The 17,222-nt window shown below is 50.2% G+C and overlaps 5 protein-coding genes across 5 annotated transcripts; 4 read left to right on the plus strand and 1 right to left on the minus strand.

Annotated features, from left to right (window-relative positions):
• Positions 1 to 774: 774 nt before the first annotated feature.
• On the plus strand, positions 775 to 1,901 carry N7481_004376 (phosphotransferase family protein; the record flags this gene model as incomplete). The annotated part of the gene is made up of 2 exons (XM_057263595.1): positions 775 to 1,691; positions 1,769 to 1,901. 2 exons carry the CDS (start codon positions 775 to 777, stop codon positions 1,899 to 1,901), a joined length of 1,050 nt encoding a protein of 349 aa, XP_057125256.1.
• A 605-nt stretch (positions 1,902 to 2,506) lies between these two features.
• Positions 2,507 to 5,804, plus strand: N7481_004377 (uncharacterized protein; the record flags this gene model as incomplete). Its single annotated transcript, XM_057263596.1, has 7 exons — positions 2,507 to 2,593; positions 2,653 to 2,992; positions 3,054 to 3,670; positions 3,738 to 5,129; positions 5,280 to 5,364; positions 5,422 to 5,700; positions 5,779 to 5,804. The coding sequence occupies 7 exons, from the start codon at positions 2,507 to 2,509 to the stop codon at positions 5,802 to 5,804; spliced, it is 2,826 nt and encodes a 941-aa protein (XP_057125257.1).
• Positions 5,805 to 6,330: 526 nt separating this feature from the next.
• Positions 6,331 to 7,356, minus strand: asf1 (nucleosome assembly factor ASF1; the record flags this gene model as incomplete). The annotated part of the gene is made up of 4 exons (XM_057263597.1): positions 6,331 to 6,724; positions 6,789 to 7,097; positions 7,150 to 7,189; positions 7,248 to 7,356. The coding sequence occupies 4 exons, from the start codon at positions 7,354 to 7,356 to the stop codon at positions 6,331 to 6,333; spliced, it is 852 nt and encodes a 283-aa protein (XP_057125258.1).
• Positions 7,357 to 7,842: 486 nt separating this feature from the next.
• Positions 7,843 to 11,197, plus strand: rna14 (cleavage polyadenylation factor subunit RNA14; the record flags this gene model as incomplete). The annotated part of the gene is made up of 6 exons (XM_057263598.1): positions 7,843 to 8,835; positions 8,895 to 9,326; positions 9,381 to 9,462; positions 9,504 to 10,057; positions 10,101 to 10,383; positions 10,443 to 11,197. Coding segments are annotated over 6 exons (3,099 nt in total), but the record flags the coding sequence as incomplete, so codon positions are not given.
• A 1,465-nt stretch (positions 11,198 to 12,662) lies between these two features.
• Positions 12,663 to 16,154, plus strand: N7481_004380 (putative eukaryotic translation initiation factor eIF-2C4; the record flags this gene model as incomplete). The annotated part of the gene is made up of 6 exons (XM_057263599.1): positions 12,663 to 12,959; positions 13,036 to 13,155; positions 13,212 to 13,381; positions 13,435 to 13,637; positions 13,701 to 13,894; positions 13,953 to 16,154. The coding sequence occupies 6 exons, from the start codon at positions 12,663 to 12,665 to the stop codon at positions 16,152 to 16,154; spliced, it is 3,186 nt and encodes a 1,061-aa protein (XP_057125260.1).
• Between the last annotated feature and the right edge of the window lie 1,068 nt (positions 16,155 to 17,222).

The raw sequence follows: 17,222 nt of genomic DNA on the forward strand, positions 1-17,222 counted from the left end.
CAATTATCGAGCAATCGGAAGGATGCGATGATGCAAACCAATTTATAGTGAGGGGCAGAATGGATCTCAAAGAACATCATTTCGAAGGTGCAGCGGGCTTCTATGGGTATGTAGATTTGCTAGCCTGGTTTGGCCCGAGTTCCTCACGGGCTCCACGGGGCATTTCGGTAAGGTGCGCCTGTGATTGGTGGCCACCGGGTGCTCGGATGCCAACCTCGCTGAGAGCGGGATCCTTTGGCGAGCCAGCACTGCGCTTTTTTAATGTGCTAGTTATCTGCGCTATGCACAGCCTTGGACCTCGCTCCTTTTCGCTAGACAATTACTGCAATTGGAGTCTGTTAATTACATTTTTTCCAGCGCGCCATGGTAAACGAGATCGGCCCTTTCACTGTGTACTCGTATGACGAGTCCCTCCGCGGAAGTCTTGTATCTCGCGTAGATGAACCTACAGAGGCAACTGGTATGGCGCTGGCTCGGAAAGGGCCCGTGATCTCTCCTTCCTAAGCGTTACGTGGGCCTACAACGCTGGTGATCTGGTGGCTCCCCTGACCCTATCGTTGGTCTTCTTCGCCTCTGCGATGGATACCGCTGTGGGTTTCAGCAACCCTGGGAATACTCGTATACCCCATGATTTGTTCTGGGCTTGACAATCTCCTTGAAATGCGAGGCCTGGCCACCAGTTACTAATATAGTAAAAAGGCGGCTGCATCCGGGGGGGCCTCTCACACTTCTCACATCCCTGAACCACCACCACTCCTTCAGTTTCATATCAGAATGCATCGATCCAATGTGCAAACACATACACATTCTTCTGTTTTACCCCTCAAGGGGGCCCCCATGAATTCTTCTCACAAAATGATACAGCCCACCGGGTTGGGCGAATATGGGAGGCTCGATGCTCTTCTGTCTTTACTATTTCCATCGACCGTCTATGTGCAAAATTCGCAAAATATCAACGGCCATATGCATTCTTTACGTCTCCTTAAATTATCAAATGGAGCTAGCTTGCTCCTAAAAGGTTCTCCGTCCACCGGCACCCCTCTTCTTCGACACGAAAGATTCTTTCTCGAAACCGAAGCTCGATTTCTTGCCCTTCTAGGACAGAGTGCGAACCCCTGTATCCCGCAAATATACCACTATGATCCTTATGGAAACCCACTTGGGTATTCTTACTCGTTACGACAATATGTGAAGGGGACACCTCTCTCAGAAATGGCATGTCAGCTCACTTTACAACAACGAAACGGCATCGACCGGCATTTGGGCTTCTTAGCCGGTACTATAGGGCAGAATGTGGCGCCTGCATTCGGTTCCCTTCAACAGGTGGCTGTTGGGGCTGGGAAGTTATCCTGGAGAGACGCTTTCTGTGCCTTGTTTGAAAGTGTGCTCCGTGATTCCGAGGACATGTTTATCAACCTACCATACGGTCAGATTCGAGATGAATTGAACCGATTGCAATCAGCATTAGAAGAAGTAACACTTCCACGCCTGGTTGTTGTCGGACTTGGCCGATCTTCTCATGTTCTTCTGGACGATGAATCCAAACAGTTGTCTGGCGTGATTGATTTTAGCAGCGCCTTCTGGGGAGATATTCTCATGGCCGAGGTCTTTGAGAACCCGAATCCTGCCGTGATATCAGGAGCTGGGCTGCCCCTGGCTAGGACGCCAGGCGAAACTATACGGCTTTTGATGTATGTGACCCCTGGGCTTTGGGTGCAATGCACTTAACGCGCCTTGCTATATTCATGCTAACTTAATGATGAATAAGGTATTCCTGTTACCGCCTAGTGTCGCAGGTTACTGTTCAATATTATCGGAATCGAGATGAGACAAAGGAGTTTGATGCACGGAGACGGCTGACAGCAACAATTACAAAAATGATGACTATGCGTCCAGTTTAGACATAAGAGGACGAGGGAGAGCGGCATGATACCCGGGAATTTAGCCCATAGATTTTTGGTTTTCATTTTATTTTGTCACTTTCCAAGGTTATCTAAAATTCCGACCAATGTCCTTCTACAGTCCGGTCAAAACAAGTTGAATTACAAATGCCGAGTGAAATTGGTTAGTACCTAGGTAACCTTGGAAACTTCAAGTTCTTCAAGTTGAAGTGTGGAGCCCCGAGTATATATAGTTCGGCATGTGACTTCCAACGGAGTCTGGCATATAATCGCCGGGCGATCGGATCCATTTTACTACTAGTAGACGGTCCTCGGTGCTGTGGTCATTGGCATACCGATTCCTAGATAACAGTATTCTGCCATTTGAATTAGAATATCTTTTATTCATGATCCTCTTACTCGCCGCGTTTCTTCAACAATTCACGGTTCTGGCGTATCACCATCACCGCCATGGCTTGCAGCCATAAGGCGGGAGCGGAGAGCGGGGCAGATCCGTTTAGCCTCCGCCATCCCATGTCGTCAGCTAACCTTCCCCCGAAAGAGCTCCACCACTTTTTTTCCTTTCATCCTGCCAAATACCCCTGCCACCCCCCAACTTGCAGGAGATGGCGCAGTTCTTGAGAGGCAAACAAGCTGGAATCCAGCACGACTTTTCGCAAGGTCTGGTTGCAGAATTCTTCAAGATTGACGAGGTTTGTCTTGGCATTTCAGGCATCCTTTCTCGCCGTCCTGAACTGACTGTGTCTCTCAGTTTGAACGATGTGGTGTGAATTCGAAGATAAGCGTCATCGCGTACGATCCAGTTCAATCCCTTCTTGCTGTCGGCACCAACGATACCCCATATGGCAGTGGCCAGATCTATGTCTTTGGACAGCGTCGAGTGCTGGCCACCTTTCAATTCCCGCGGAAATCCTCGGCCAAGTTCCTCCAATTCTGTGCCGACAAGCTCATCAGCGTCGACTCCAAAAACGAAATCAGCATCTACTCCCTCGAGACCAAACGGCTGGTGACCTCTTATGCACCCCCGGGCCAGGCCACTGCACTTGCGACGGACCCAAGCCTTGACTACGCATTTATCGGTCTTTCGAACGGTGCGTTGGATTCCATAAAAGCATAAACGACCAAAATAAAAATAGACTAACTTTGATATAGGCGAGGTTGTCGCATACGATCTCGACCGAGAGTCCTTGACCGCATATAAAATCCCAAATCTTTGGCTGGAAGTGAACCCCCGAGCCCGACTTTCTCCAGTCGTGTCGCTCGCGTTCTCTACGCGTGACATTGGCAAAATCCTCATCGGATACTCAGAAGGAGCTGTGACCTTTTCCTTTAAACAAAATGTCGCGCAGAAGTACTTCATTTACGAGGTGCCTTCAGGTGCCCCAGGTGGAGACCCCGAAGCACCTGCTATCGGAGTACGCAAGCCCAGGATGACCGAAGCCGTTTGGCATCCAAATGGACACTTTGTTTTGACTGTTCATGAGGACACCAGCTTGGTTCTTTGGGATTCAAAGGATGGCCGCAAGCTCCATGCCCGTACGCTCCAAGCCACGAATGTGGACCAGCCGGGTGGCTCGAGGCCAGCTGGACCAGATAGCCAAACTACAGGCCCCAAAGAAGCTATTGTAAAAGTAGCATGGTGTGCGAAGGATAACCCCGACGACACTGGCCTGCTTGTTGCTGGTGGCCGGCATGTGGGCGAACCAAACAAGGGCCTCACTTTCCTGGACATGGGCCCGACTCCGAACTATCAGACATCTTCCTGGCAGGTACTTTCCAGCTATTTTGAGAGAACACGCCGTGACATATTGTTGCCAATCCCCCCCGGGCGCACAGGTAATCAACTTCTGTGCCATTCCTCGCTCTTCTCCTTATTTTGCTGGTGTACACGATCCGATTGCGTTGCTCACTGTACTTTCGTCTGGAGAGTTGGTTACGATGAGCTTCCCCAGCGGACATGCCATTACGCCAACCAACATGCTACACCCATATCTGTCCTTTGTCCACCCTTTCGTGAACAAGGCCACTCTTACGCCAGTCGATCGTACTGTCTGGCTCGGGCTGAGGGAACGCAGAATGCAAGGGCCTAAGTTTGTACTCGGAGGCGCAGAAGCCAAGAATCCCCTCAAGCGCTTCGAAAAGCGAAACGTCATTACCACCGCACACGCAGATGGGACGGTTCGTCTCTGGGATGCTGGCCATGATGATGAGATTGAGAATGGCGATGCTGTTCAGATCGATTTGGCTAGAGCTGTTGGCCGAGTCCGAAACATCGAAGTTGCTGAAATATCACTGTCGGGTGGGGCGAATGAACTCTCTCTTGGCCTTCGAACTGGAGAGCTAGTCGTTTTTAGATGGGGCAACAGCGCTTCTCAGGGACACGAGGAAGCCGTCGGTACAAACCAACCCGGGAAATTGACTTCTATCGGCCACCGAACGGACCCAGGCTTGAAGACAGGATTCATTCCCTTGACCCTTCTAGATATGCAACAAGGACCGGTAACCGCTTTGAAGCATAGCCAAGTAGGCTTTGTGGCCGCTGGGTTCGAGGGTGGCAGTCTGGCAATTATCGACCTACGCGGCCCTGCGATTATTCACACTGCACACTCATCTGAATTTTCAAAGGCACTCAAACGCAGTAGCTTCGTGCGAAAGAAGAGTGGAGCAGAGGATGTTCCACCAGAATGGCCTACGTGCATTGAATTTGGTGTGATGACCTTGGAGGGTGAGGACTACTCAAGCATCTGCTGCTTTGTTGGCACAAATCGAGGAAATGTGGCAACATTCAAGATTCTCCCAACCTCTAATGGTGCCTACACGGCTGCCTTTGCTGGTGTCTCTAACATGGAGGATAAGGTCACTAACCTCATTCCAATTGACGCTGACTCTGGTGAAAGTGCTCTCGCCACGCCAAACTCAGTCGGCGGGTTGAGAAATGGTACCAAGCTCAACGGTGTTCTCATTGCAGTTTCGCCTTCTTGTTGCCGGATCTTCAAGCCTGCGACATCTAAGGGTGCACACAAGACATGGGACGACTATTTTGTTGACTCCTCAGCGGTCGTGAGAACCGAGGGTCCTGCATACAGTCTCGTCTGTCTTTGCGGCGATGGGAATGCCCGCGCGTTCTCTATTCCTGCTCTGAAAGAAATTGGCTGCAGCAAGATTAATCACATTGCTGATATGAGGCGACTCTCTGAGGCACATATCACGCCCACTGGGAGTGTGATGGTATGGGCTGGCCCATCTGAACTTGGATTGTTCTACGCCTGGGGGGGCTGGCCACCAAATGTATAGCTTTACAATTTCTTATTGCGGAATCAACTTGCTGACTTGCTTTTTAGGAGCCTTTCCCAGGATCGATTATTTGACCCTGCAAAGGTGATACCTCCTCGACCAAGTATTACCAACCTGCAATGGATTTCGGGAACTCAATATATTTCCCCACAAGATATGGACATTTTGAGTAAGTCAGATAACCACCCTCATTTGTTTTACTTCTGAAATCTCATAACCAATTTAGTTGGCGGACCTGACCGCCCACCATCGAAGCGTATGGTTGAACAAATGAGACATGACGAGCAAGAGCGCCGACAAGCACTCCGAGAAGGCCGTGCGCCACCTCCAGGACCGAGCGATGAGGAAGGCTACTGGTCATCCATGACGCGTGGTATCCAGCAGCGCACCGAACGACTCGGGATCGCGGGTGATACCATGGAGCGTTTAGAGGAAAATAGCAGTAGCTTTGCCAATGACGTGGGCAAGTACGTACAGAACCAGAAGAGGAAAGCTGTTTTTGGTGGTAAGTTCCCTCTCTTCTCGACCGAGCAGCTGTGCCCCCGCGTACCCCCTTGCATACCTAACTGACCGACCTTTCTAGCGCTGGGATCCAAGTTCGGATTCTAAGTTTTTTTTTTGTCTGAAAGCCTGGATAATTACAATTGCTACCTGCACTATCCTTCTTGCGCCTGTAGACTATCAGCCCCGGAGGTGAGTGAGGCCGATTACCATTTGTATGTCGATGAGGGTAGTAAAAGTGTGTATCCATTGCTACCCAATTCAAACTCACAATGCCTTTGAACACGTCATGGCAAGTGACTGAAGGGACGGTCCGGTCATTCTTAGCCGCCGATCGTCATCATGGAGGTAAATACCCGGGAATTGGAGATGTTTGAGACATAGGTGACCAGTCAGAAGGGCCGTCCTACATACTGAGGAAAATGAAAATCGACCCTTATGGAGTCAAGGGAGTAAAATATTGAATGGAATGAATTCTATTTCGTAGTCCCTTATCAACGCCGAGTTGAATAGGGGTATAGCCCAGAATATTGATCTAGGTGTCATAAACGTAGCGTACTGGTGGTCATCAGGAAGCAGTGGAAATTAAATGGCAGATGTGTGGAAGCCGAGTATGGTTGGGTCAGTGTGTAATTTAGTGCACCATAACCTGAGGTTGGGTTTGATGAGCGGCCTTGCCAGCAGGGTCGTCCTTCTGCTCGGAGTCATCACCCATCTCAACATCCTCATCACCACCCTCCTCTTCGTCCAGTTCATCATCATCGTCATCGTCACTGTCCTCCTCGAGATCTTCACTGCCAGCATCAGACTCGTCCTCATCTTCCTTGCCAGCGGCGGGCTCAGCACCCTCCATCTCATGGTCCTCGCCAACTTCGGGCTCGCCCTCCTTGTTGGCATCCTCGAGCTCCTTGACAAGAGCGGCCTCAAGTTCGGCTTCCTCAGCGCCGTAGGCGTTGCTGTCATCAACCAGGTTATCGGCCTCGGGCTGGTCAGGTGGGTATTCAGCGGGGGCAGACTCCTCGGAATCCCTGAGAGACAGTTGTTAGTGGATCAATTGCGATAAATAAACAAAGGGTGGAAGGGTGATCTTACCATTTGATAGCGAATCGAGTCACACGAGGCTTCTCAGCAAGGACATTGCGTCGGATACGCTCGATAATAGGCTTGGCAGGAGGCTCGGCAGCCAGCTCCTCCGAGTCATACTCATTGTTATTGTAGTAGCCGACACGGACGAATTCGCGGCCATCGTAACTGCAGGTAAGAAGAATGACAGTGACACCGAGAATCTCAGAGGCGGGAATGCGTTTCAGATCGGGCGCATCAGCCTCGAAGATGAATTTGTTCACACCGACAGGGATAGGGCCAACAAGGAGGGAGTCGAGTTCCTGGTCATACTCGGAGCTACGAGATGTCAGTGAAGGGCAGAGACAAGCGGATGGTGGGGTAGACATACGAAGTGGCGGAGCCGACATAGGTGAGTTTCCATTCGAGATCTGGGATTATTTGTGAGAAAAATTGGCAAAGAAAGAACAGCAATGGGGAAGAGCATACCCTTTTGAAGCTGCTCAAGACACTCAAAAGTGATCTCGAACTGATAAGAGTCGGTGAAGGCGGCAGGGTTGTTGAGGATTTTCACCCCAAGAAGCGAGACGACGGACATTTTGGAGTATGTGATATGCGAGTATGTACGTTGAATGTGGGTTGGAGAGGCGTGGGAGGAGAAAGGGAATTTATAGGGTCAAAGCTGTGAATCCGGGGCAGGGAAAGAGAAACAAACACTTCACCGCAAGGAATGTGAAGGGGACTTGCAAGCACTGTAAAGAGGCATCATGCTAGGAGATGCGCGTCAATGGTCGCGTCCCTTGCGGGCGCAGCGGGCGCGCCTGACCGCCCACGTGAAACCCGGGCAGAATGTTCTGCAAGATTGCGGCAGCTTGCACATGAACATCTTGAGAAGTGAATGCTACCAGTGAATTGCTACCAGTGTGTCGCAGTGCTCCCTCAAGATTCACTGGCACTTCTCATCGGCGGCTTTCCTACTAATATCCCCATCAGGAGCGCTTCGTCTCCCCCTCACCCCACTACCCCAAATCACTCGTCTAGCTCTTCCCACACCTCAGTACCTCCCTTTGTCTCTTAACAAAGCTCACCACACCCACACACCCACATACCATCAGCCATGTCGGACGACCAGGCTGAACAAGCCTTTTTCCAGGATCAGGCAATGAACGCGGAATCCGAAGATCAAGATGTGGCCAAAGAAGAAATCGAAGCCAATGCTGATGACAAAGAATATGACCCTATGAGCACACTCGACGCCCAACAGCAAACGGCAGAGTCCGATGTTCAGCAGGACGAAACGACCACCGAGACACCCGCCTTCAACACGCACGATGCTTCACACTTAGCCACCGGTCTTCCGAATGACACCGCAGATGCTTCGCAGGATCTTTCGCACGATGAGCCTCAGACGTCTACACCTGCACCACCTGTGGGTGTATCTGCGCAACCCCAGACCAGAACTATTGGTGGATTCGAGGTAGATGATGAGGACGAGGACGAACAGGAAGATGCTGAAGAACAAGAACCAGAAGAACCAGAGGAACAGGAAAAAGACAAAGAAGAAGAGGAAGAAGAGGAAGAAGAAGAAGAAGCAGACTATGAGCCTCACTATGAGCCTCACTATGAGCCTCCGGCTGCGCTGGGGGTTGATGACACAGATGCCATGACCATCACTGAAGATCCAAGTTCAGGAAATGCAATTCAAAACACTTCCCCTGATGTATCATCGCAAGTGCCCATGCAGGGCTCTGCCAGCGTGCCAGAAGTTGCCAATAGTTCATATTCTCCTGCTCATGTTCCCAATATCGATCTTTCTGCTTCTGCTCAAGCTCAGTGGGCTTCGCGGGAAGCGAGCCTACAGAACAGTACCGTTCCTACCCCTGTACCTGACTCCCCCTCGACTACAAAAGGTCGTCTGCCCTATGACCGTGTTGGGATCCTACAAGACCGTGTTGATAAGGATCCACGAGGGGATGTTACTGCTTGGCTGGAGCTGATTGCAGAGCACCGAAATCGCAACCGGTTGGATAGCGCTCGTGAGGCATACGAGGCATTCCTGAAGGCGTTTCCTATGGCGGTAAGATTGTATTCATGACTCATGACTTTCACACTAGCTGATCAACGGACAAATCGCAGGCCGACCAATGGGTGGAATATGCCACGATGGAGTCTGAGCTGAATGAACTCTTCCGCTTGGAGCAGATCTTCAACCGCATACTTATTACCATGCGCAGCGTCAATCTTTGGTCCGTTTATCTTGATTATGTCCGCCGTCGTAATCCCTTGTCGACGGACGCCAATGGAGAGTCCCGACGAATCATTTCATCTGCATATGATCTTGCCGTCCAATACGTTGGCATGGACAAAGACAGTGGTAACATTTGGTCCGATTACATTGAGTTCATCCGCACAGGCCCAGGAAATGTCGGCGGGTCTGGGTGGCAGGATCAGCAGAAAATGGATTTACTGAGAAAAGCCTACCAGCGAGCCATCTGTGTTCCTACTCAATCCCTTAATACTCTGTGGAAGGAGTATGACCAGTTCGAAATGGGCCTCAGTCGACTTACGGTAGATTCCCCATCTTCATGACCAAGACCATACTCATACTGACTTGCTATCTAGGGTCGCAAAATTTTACAGGAACAATCGCCGGTGTATATGACCGCACGGAGTGCTTATACCGAGCTTCAGAATATCACTCGAGGTTTGATCCGTACAACACTTCCCCGGTTACCCCCGTCCCAGGGTTCGAAGGTGACGTTGAATTTGCCCACCAGGTGGACGTGTGGAAGCGGTGGATTGCCTGGGAGAAAAAGGATCCTCTCTTTCTTAAAGAGGACGATGATGTGGCCTTCAAAGGTCGCGTGACCTATGTGTACAAGCAAGCTTTGATGGCTCTGCGCTTTATGCCTGAAATCTGGTTCGAAGCTGCCGATTTTTGTTTCCTTAACGACATGGTCAATGACGGGAACGATTTCCTGAAGCACGGTATCGAGGCGAATCCCGAGAGCTGCCTGCTGGCCTTCAAGCAAGGTGATCGCATCGAAATCACCTCCGACCCGGAAAGCGACTCTTCTAAACGAGCCGCCAAAGTACGGGAGCCCTATGACAAGCTCATCGATGCGCTTTACGACCTGTCAAGCAAGGTGCGGGACCAGGAGAGTCAGGATGTTTCTCGTATTGAGGAAGCATTTGCGAAAGAGAACCCCAATCACAAACCGGCACAAAATGACGATGACGAAGATTTTCAAGGCGAGGCAAAGGAGAAGGTGGCGGCTAAGAAAGCGCAGATCGATGCGGTGAAGAAAGCTTACGCCCCCCCAACTCACGGATCTCTATAAGACTGCTTCTTTCGCCTGGATTGCGTTGATGCGCGCCATGCGTCGTATCCAGGGTAAGGGCAAGCCGGGTGAAGTCGTCGGATCTCGACAGATCTTTGCAGAAGCTCGAAAGCGTGGTCGTATCACCAGCGATGTCTACATTGCCAGTGCGCTCATGGAATATCACTGCTATAAGGATCCTTCGGCTACCAAGATCTTCGAGCGTGGTGCAAAACTGTTCCCGGGCGACGAAAACTTTGCCCTTGAATACCTGAAACATTTGATTGACATTAATGATATCATTAGTAAGTTCTTCCTTGCCTTATTTATTACCGTATACTTGCCTACTAACACATACTCAAAGATGCCCGAGCTGTATTCGAGACGACAGTCAGAAGATTGGCCTCTAACCCCGAAAATGTGCATAAAGCCAAGCCTATTTTCGCCTTCCTCCACGAATACGAGTCTCGATACGGAGATTTGGTCCAAGTGATCAATCTGGAGAACCGCATGCGCGAGCTTTACCCCGAAGATCCCTCGCTGGATCAGTTCTCGCACCGTTACATCACACCCACATTCGATCCGATATCTGTGCGACTAATCTTCTCGCCATCGCAGACCCAGCCCAAGACATTGAACCCTGGCGTCATATCGCAAATCCAAACCTCCCCGGCACCAGGGCAAGGGCAACTTGATATGTCCTTTAGCTCACCAAAGCGGCCCTACCCCGGTGAGGATTTTGATTACGACTCTGATCGTCCTCGCAAATTTGTTCGAGCCGAATCGCCTCTTAAGGCCGCCCAAGGCCGCCGTCTTGACCAACCGAAGCGAGGACAGCCCATCAATGGCCAAGTCACGTCCCACTACAAACCGCAAGGATCCCCGGCGCCCCTACCCCGAGAGGTGGTCCACCTACTCAGCATCATCCCCCATGCATCCGCATACAACATTTCGCGCTTGTCTCCAGAAAAAATGATCGATCTCATTCGCCGCACCGACATCCCGGCGAGTACTTCCCAGATCCCACTCCCAGCCAACGCCAGAGGGCTCGGTGCACCCCAGGGTGGGATGAATGCATATGGAGGTAAGTTTGGCTGCATAATTGCCCAAATGTCATAAATCGCGGACAATGGAAGCTTGCTAACATACATATCTCAAGGTGCTTATCGCTGAGCCTTCCTCCTTTTTTTTGTCCCTCGCCTCCCCTCCCCTCCCCTCTTCACTTTTTTTCTTTTGATTCAATCACCTGCCGTACGATCCTCATCTCATCTTCGCGGCGCGAAGATTGGGTGATTCATTTCCGACGATATTTTCTGTGTTGAATGAAGCTTGTTCCGATGAAGCATGGGGCTGGAATTTGTGTGGCTCTCATTTGTCCTTCCCCGCCACCACCCCGTCTCCCCTTTTTCATCCCTAATTAGAGTCTATTGCATCTGCTGGGCGTCGGTCTGCTTTCGTTCTGGGGATCGGGACCCCTTTGATTATCAGTTGTTCATTCGCCTGACCGGCCCAGCACTCATGTTGAGCGGAGGAATAGTTCTATTTTCCTGTACAGTCTTGGGATCATAGTGCAGATAGTCCCAATGATAATCGAATCTAATCAAAAGAAATATTTTTGTTTCTAGCTGGAGACCTCGCGTCCCCACCATTCATCACCAATCCAGTCACTAGTAGGTAGAAGCCCTCTTCTGTCTACTTTCTCATCCGATTCACCAGCGATCGATATACTACTAACTGCCACTCTTATTGTATCGGCAAGGGTGTTCAGGCCCCAAGAAATCGGTACCATCTTCAATTCACTTATGACACTTGATGCCTCGTGCGATCTACCTATCCCCTACCTCATCTATTGACATATGCTCACTGCTTTGGTAGTATCAATTGTTACGCCAGTCATTAATCGCATATTCGACTTAGGGTTGTTTCCATTTTTGAGCCCCTCGTTTGACAATCAAGCCGCACCTTCACCGGTGGCTTCCACCTGCCACTTTTTGCTGTTTAAAAGGACGCGTGCCTGCCTTCTTTGTCATTTGATTGTTGATTGTTTACTGTTGACGTATCTGGCGTGCCTGCCCTGCGTGACGCTTATGTTGTTGTTGCTGTTATTTCTACCTTCTCGCCCTCTTCCCTCCTATTCCTCTTCTCTACATCAACTCTCTCATCTCTCTCTCACTCCATCTCTTACATCTATTCTTGACAGCTGTCGAACTGAAGAATCTTGTCAACTCTCATCCTGATACAACCCTTCGCTGGCTTCTTGCTAGTTCTGTTCTCCTTCCTACCACCCGCACCCGTCTTCCCAACCCCCATCAATCTCTCTTCAGCTCTCGGAAGCTGTGACAGTGACCTTATCTTTGTGATCTGGTAAGTTCATATCACTCCAGTAGCACTTCTGCGGTTTTCGAAGCATATATTTTGACCCGGCCAACAACATTATATTGATGATTCTCTTGAAACCACCAATGCCATCCCAATTCGTTCCCTCATGTATCAAATTGGCTATCCTTCCTTTTCTCTGTTGTCTCCGCACGATGAAAATCTTACATATTCTAACATGGCCGAGTTCTAGCTCTTTTCCCCATCTATGGCTCCGAAATCCACCGGGCAGGGCCGCAGCCCTAGCCCTAGCCGTGGGAAGCGACAGGGCGATAGCCCAAGTCGAAAGAGCGACAGCAGCAAGAAAAGCTCTGGCTCCAGCTACGTGAGTAGCGAGTCCGTAAAGTCCAAGGATTCCCGCAAGGGTCCTCCGACTCACGCTCCGATCGTCCACCCTGAGCCTGCGCCTCCTGGGCATGTGCGTATCAAGGGCGCCCTTGTGCGCGACCAAGGCGAAAAATGGACTCCTCCTCCTCGCGAGAAGGCCTCCAAGGATGAAACCATAGTGAGTATCATTCATGCTATGCGAGTTTCAGTGGTGTCTTTTCCATTATGTGGAAATCTTGTTGACTCGGTTTTAGATCCCGAAATTCACTTTGCCTCCTCGCCAACCCTTGAATAAGTCAGGGAAAGAGGTCGAGGTTGTCATGAACGCATACCCCATCATCAAGTTCCCGACCAAGCCTATCTTCCAGTACGAGGTCAGTATACGCTTCTAATAAATTCTTCCAAGAGCGATCGAGTCTAACAACAACAGGTCAACGCCATGCTCGGCAAATGGAAAGAGAGTGCGGGCTCTGATGATCCACCTGAGAAGGGTCAGTATATGGAGCAAGACTCAGAGATTCTCCGAAAGGTGTTTTACCGCTCGAAGGTCCGCAAGGAAAGTCTTCCCGATGCCATCTACGATGGGAAGCACATTGCTTGGTACGTTTTGCTTGGCCTTAACCTTCATTCTCGTTGGTTACTTATGCATACAGGTCCCTCACTGCCCTCGACCGCCAACTGCGAGACAAGTTTGTCTATCCAAGTGGATGGCGTCGCCCTGTCGGCAGTCGCGCCGATGTTCATGGCGAAGAGATTTGTCTCATCATGAGCGTTCGCCGCAAGATTTTCCTCGGCACCATCAACGAGTGGCTAGAAAGGAAGCGTCCGCTTGATGAAACTGTGATGGAAGCTTTGAGTAAGTGATAGGATGTCTCTGACCTCCGAAATGACTTATAACTGACCAACCTCTTCTTTCAAGACTTTCTTGATCATTTGATCCGGGATTACCCAGCACAGGAATTCACGGCTCTGAAGCGATCATATTTCTTTGAGAAGCTTGACACTCACCCCGACCCAGAAATGCGAAGAATTGCCGACAAATCGCACTGGCCACTTCTCCAAAGTGGCGCGACATGCTATCGAGGCGCCTTTCAAACAATCAAACCTTCACCTGTGAGAAACATCGAACTCCCTGATGTTCGAATGAGCTTCAACTGACCCTTTTCCTTAGAAAGGCCTTTATCTCAATGTGGACATCGCGCATGCTGTTTTCTATTCTCGAACTTCCCTTATCAATATCATTCGAGGAATCCTCGGCTCGGGGGACGACCAGGCCCAGATTCCGAAGCTTCTCGAGCCAATCTTGGATGAGAATGGAAGCAGAATGGAGACCCAATCTTTTTCCAAAGTCAGCAAGCGACTTCATGGTCTTCGAGTGTGTCCTGATTTCGACGGATACCCACTCGCAAATCGAAGCTACACCATCGACCATCTGATCAACGGCGGCGCCAAAGAATACATGATCAAGATCGACGACCAGGCTACTGGGAAATCCGAGCGAACCAGCATCTATGACTACTTCCACAAGAAGTACAACTTCCAGATGAAGTACGGAAAGACTGCACTAGTTCAGATGACTCGCGCTGGTGTTATCTTCCCCCTTGAGATCTTGTTCATTCGACACCTTCAGCGATGGCCCCATAAGCTTGATGAGCGTATGACTGCCGACATGATCAAGTGGACTGCCGTGAAGCCCACGGGACGCTTGGAAGCCATCCTCAATTGCCACAAGATCCTCGACCATGCAAATGACCCCAACTTGGTCAACTACGGTATGAAAATCGGACCGAGTATGATCAAGACTAAGGCTCGCTTGCTTCCAAACCCTGAGATTCAATTCGGAAATGTCAAGCACAATCCAGGCACTACCGGACGCTGGGATCTTCGTGGCAAGAAGTTCTTCAAATCGAATACCAAGCCCCTCGAATGTTGGGGGATCGGATTCATTGCTGGCTACCGTACCTCGGTCAAGTTTGATCAGGTTCAAGCCTTCCATGATCATTTCGAGAAGCTCTTCAAACAGCACGGCGGGGTGTACAAAAATCGAGCTCTTTCCATCGAACTTCGGGACGACATCGGGGTCGCGCTGAAGACGCTGTATGAAAAGACCCGCGAGGCGTGGGGAGTTATTCCGCAGCTCCTGGTTATCATCGTGCCAGACAAGAACAGCTTCAGTTATTTGCGCATCAAGAAGTCATGCGACTGCCGTTGGGGTGTACCCTCACAGGTTCTTCAGTCGCGTCACTGCATGGATAATAAGCCTCAGTACATCTCAAATGTCCTGATGAAGGTGAATGCTAAGCTCGGCGGTGTTACCAGCAGGGCCATTCCCAAGACCCCTGCCTCGACACTGCGGCCCCAGTCCGTGATAATCGGAGCTGATGTGACGCACCCGATGCTTGGTGTTTGGACCCCCTCTCTTGCTGCCATGTGCATTTCCAACGACCCACAAGGCATCAGTTACATGGGAGGCTGTCAAACAAATGGCGATCTGAAGGAAATCATCACCCCTGAAAACGTTCGCGAAATTCTGCTCCCACTAATGCTTGAGTGGAATGCCACCCTTGGAAAAGGAGGAAAGCCGCCCAAGCACATCTACTATTTCCGGGATGGTGTTTCTGAGTCCGAGTTTCAGGAGGTCCTTCAAAAGGAGGTGTTGGCCATCAAGAAAGTTGCCGCCGAATGCCTCAAGCTGAATTCCTGGCCTGGAAAGATGACAGTCATTGTCGCAAACAAACGTCATCATCTGCGAGCTTTCCCAAAGCCGACTGACAAGAGCTGCTCCGACCGAAATGGTAACCCTCTGCCAGGCCTTCTCGTCAACCGCGATGTCACGAGTCCACATGGATGGGATTTCTTGCTGTACTCCCACGCTGCTCTCCAAGGCACATCCCGCCCTGTTCACTACACTGTGCTTCTGGATGAGATTGGTCACAAGCCGGAAGAGCTGGAGAACATGATCTATGAACACTGCTACCAATACGTGCGATCTACCACTCCGGTCTCCGTTCATCCCTCAGTTTACTATGCCCATCTGATCTCCGTTCGTGCACGCCACCACGAAGATATTCCGGCAAGTTCTGGTCCGCAGCATGGTACTAAAGTTCCAATGCGCCGGGAGCTTGAACACCCTCGACAAAAGGAGAAGGATGATTTCCGTGAGAAGCAGAAGGAGCACACGCAAGAGATGTTGAAAGGGAACCCTGGACACCGTTTCGGCGAAAGTGTTCCCAGGCCCATCCCGAGCTCTCAGGACCCAGCAAAGGGTGCCAAGGAGAAGGAAGAAAAGCCTGCACCCAAGCTCGCTGGATCACGTCTTCTTCCCATCATCGGCACCAACAACCGACTTTCATACAAGATGTGGTGGATCTGACCGCTCCGCCCAGATCTACCCAAGTTTCAAGTTTTCGCTCAAATCATGACTTACCCTGGATCTTCACTCAAACTTGCTCATCCGAATGTCTTCTGACCCAATCCGGTCCTTTCATAATCGAAAGGCCTTTTGTTTAGTGACTTTTTCAGTTTTATCTTCGGCAGATCCTATCCTCAGCATCATGTACCTGTCCCCCTCACGTGGTCATCAAAGGTTATTGGACCCCTAGATTGTAGTGCCTTGGTTTCTCTTTTTTTTCTTTGAAATTTGAGAAGTGGGCGCGGCGTCACTGGGTTTCAATCGACTGGACTTGGTCTGGTGGTTTTCGGGGGCAGGGAAAGGGGAGGTGAGGTTATCAATCAGTTTCGATAGTCAATACAGTACCTTCAGTGAACTATCTACTTGTGCCTTCATGTAAAAGTTTCAGATCCGTAGTGCTTATCTCCTAAAGCCGTTCAAAGTTGGTATTTATCGGCCCATTCGCTGCGTATAATGATCAAGTCAATTGTAGTTAGTATTTCGACCATGCGTTCTGGACATGGAAGTTGGTGAAAGAACTAGTAACTAGTCTTTGAACTCAATCATGAACACAGCATTCTTCACCAGACGGTAGGCCAATACAACCGGCGGTAAATTCTCCAGAAATCTGGTAGTCTACATACGAGGGAGAAGAAAATCAAGAAGAAAAGGTAAAAGCCACCTGACGACGTTGTGTTATAATACATGCAAAATGCCAGAATACAAGATTATATAGAGCAATACATGGCAGCCCGGCGTGTGGAAGCAAACAAAAATGGAAAATAATACATAACAGGCATGGTCAGGATCGCCGAAATGATATTCAGCCATGAGGCTCCAGCGTATTCATCTCGCCCTTTGTTTCCCCATGAATCGCCGTATCCACCTTCTCGGCGTCGGTTCTCGAATACGAAAATGTATGGAGAGCAGTAAGAGGCATAAAAAACAAAAGGGAATAGTTGTTGATGGAGAAAAGGCCGGCACTCGATGACGGAAAGAGAGAAAGTGAATGAAGGTCGTGAGTCGAGGACTGGGATTCCCAGATTCTAT

Source organism: Penicillium waksmanii, assembly GCF_028829765.1.
Source record: "Penicillium waksmanii strain IBT 27052 chromosome Unknown utg000004l:1.0-5674109.0:1.0-5678898.0, whole genome shotgun sequence".
NCBI classification, from domain to species: domain Eukaryota; kingdom Fungi; phylum Ascomycota; class Eurotiomycetes; order Eurotiales; family Aspergillaceae; genus Penicillium; species Penicillium waksmanii.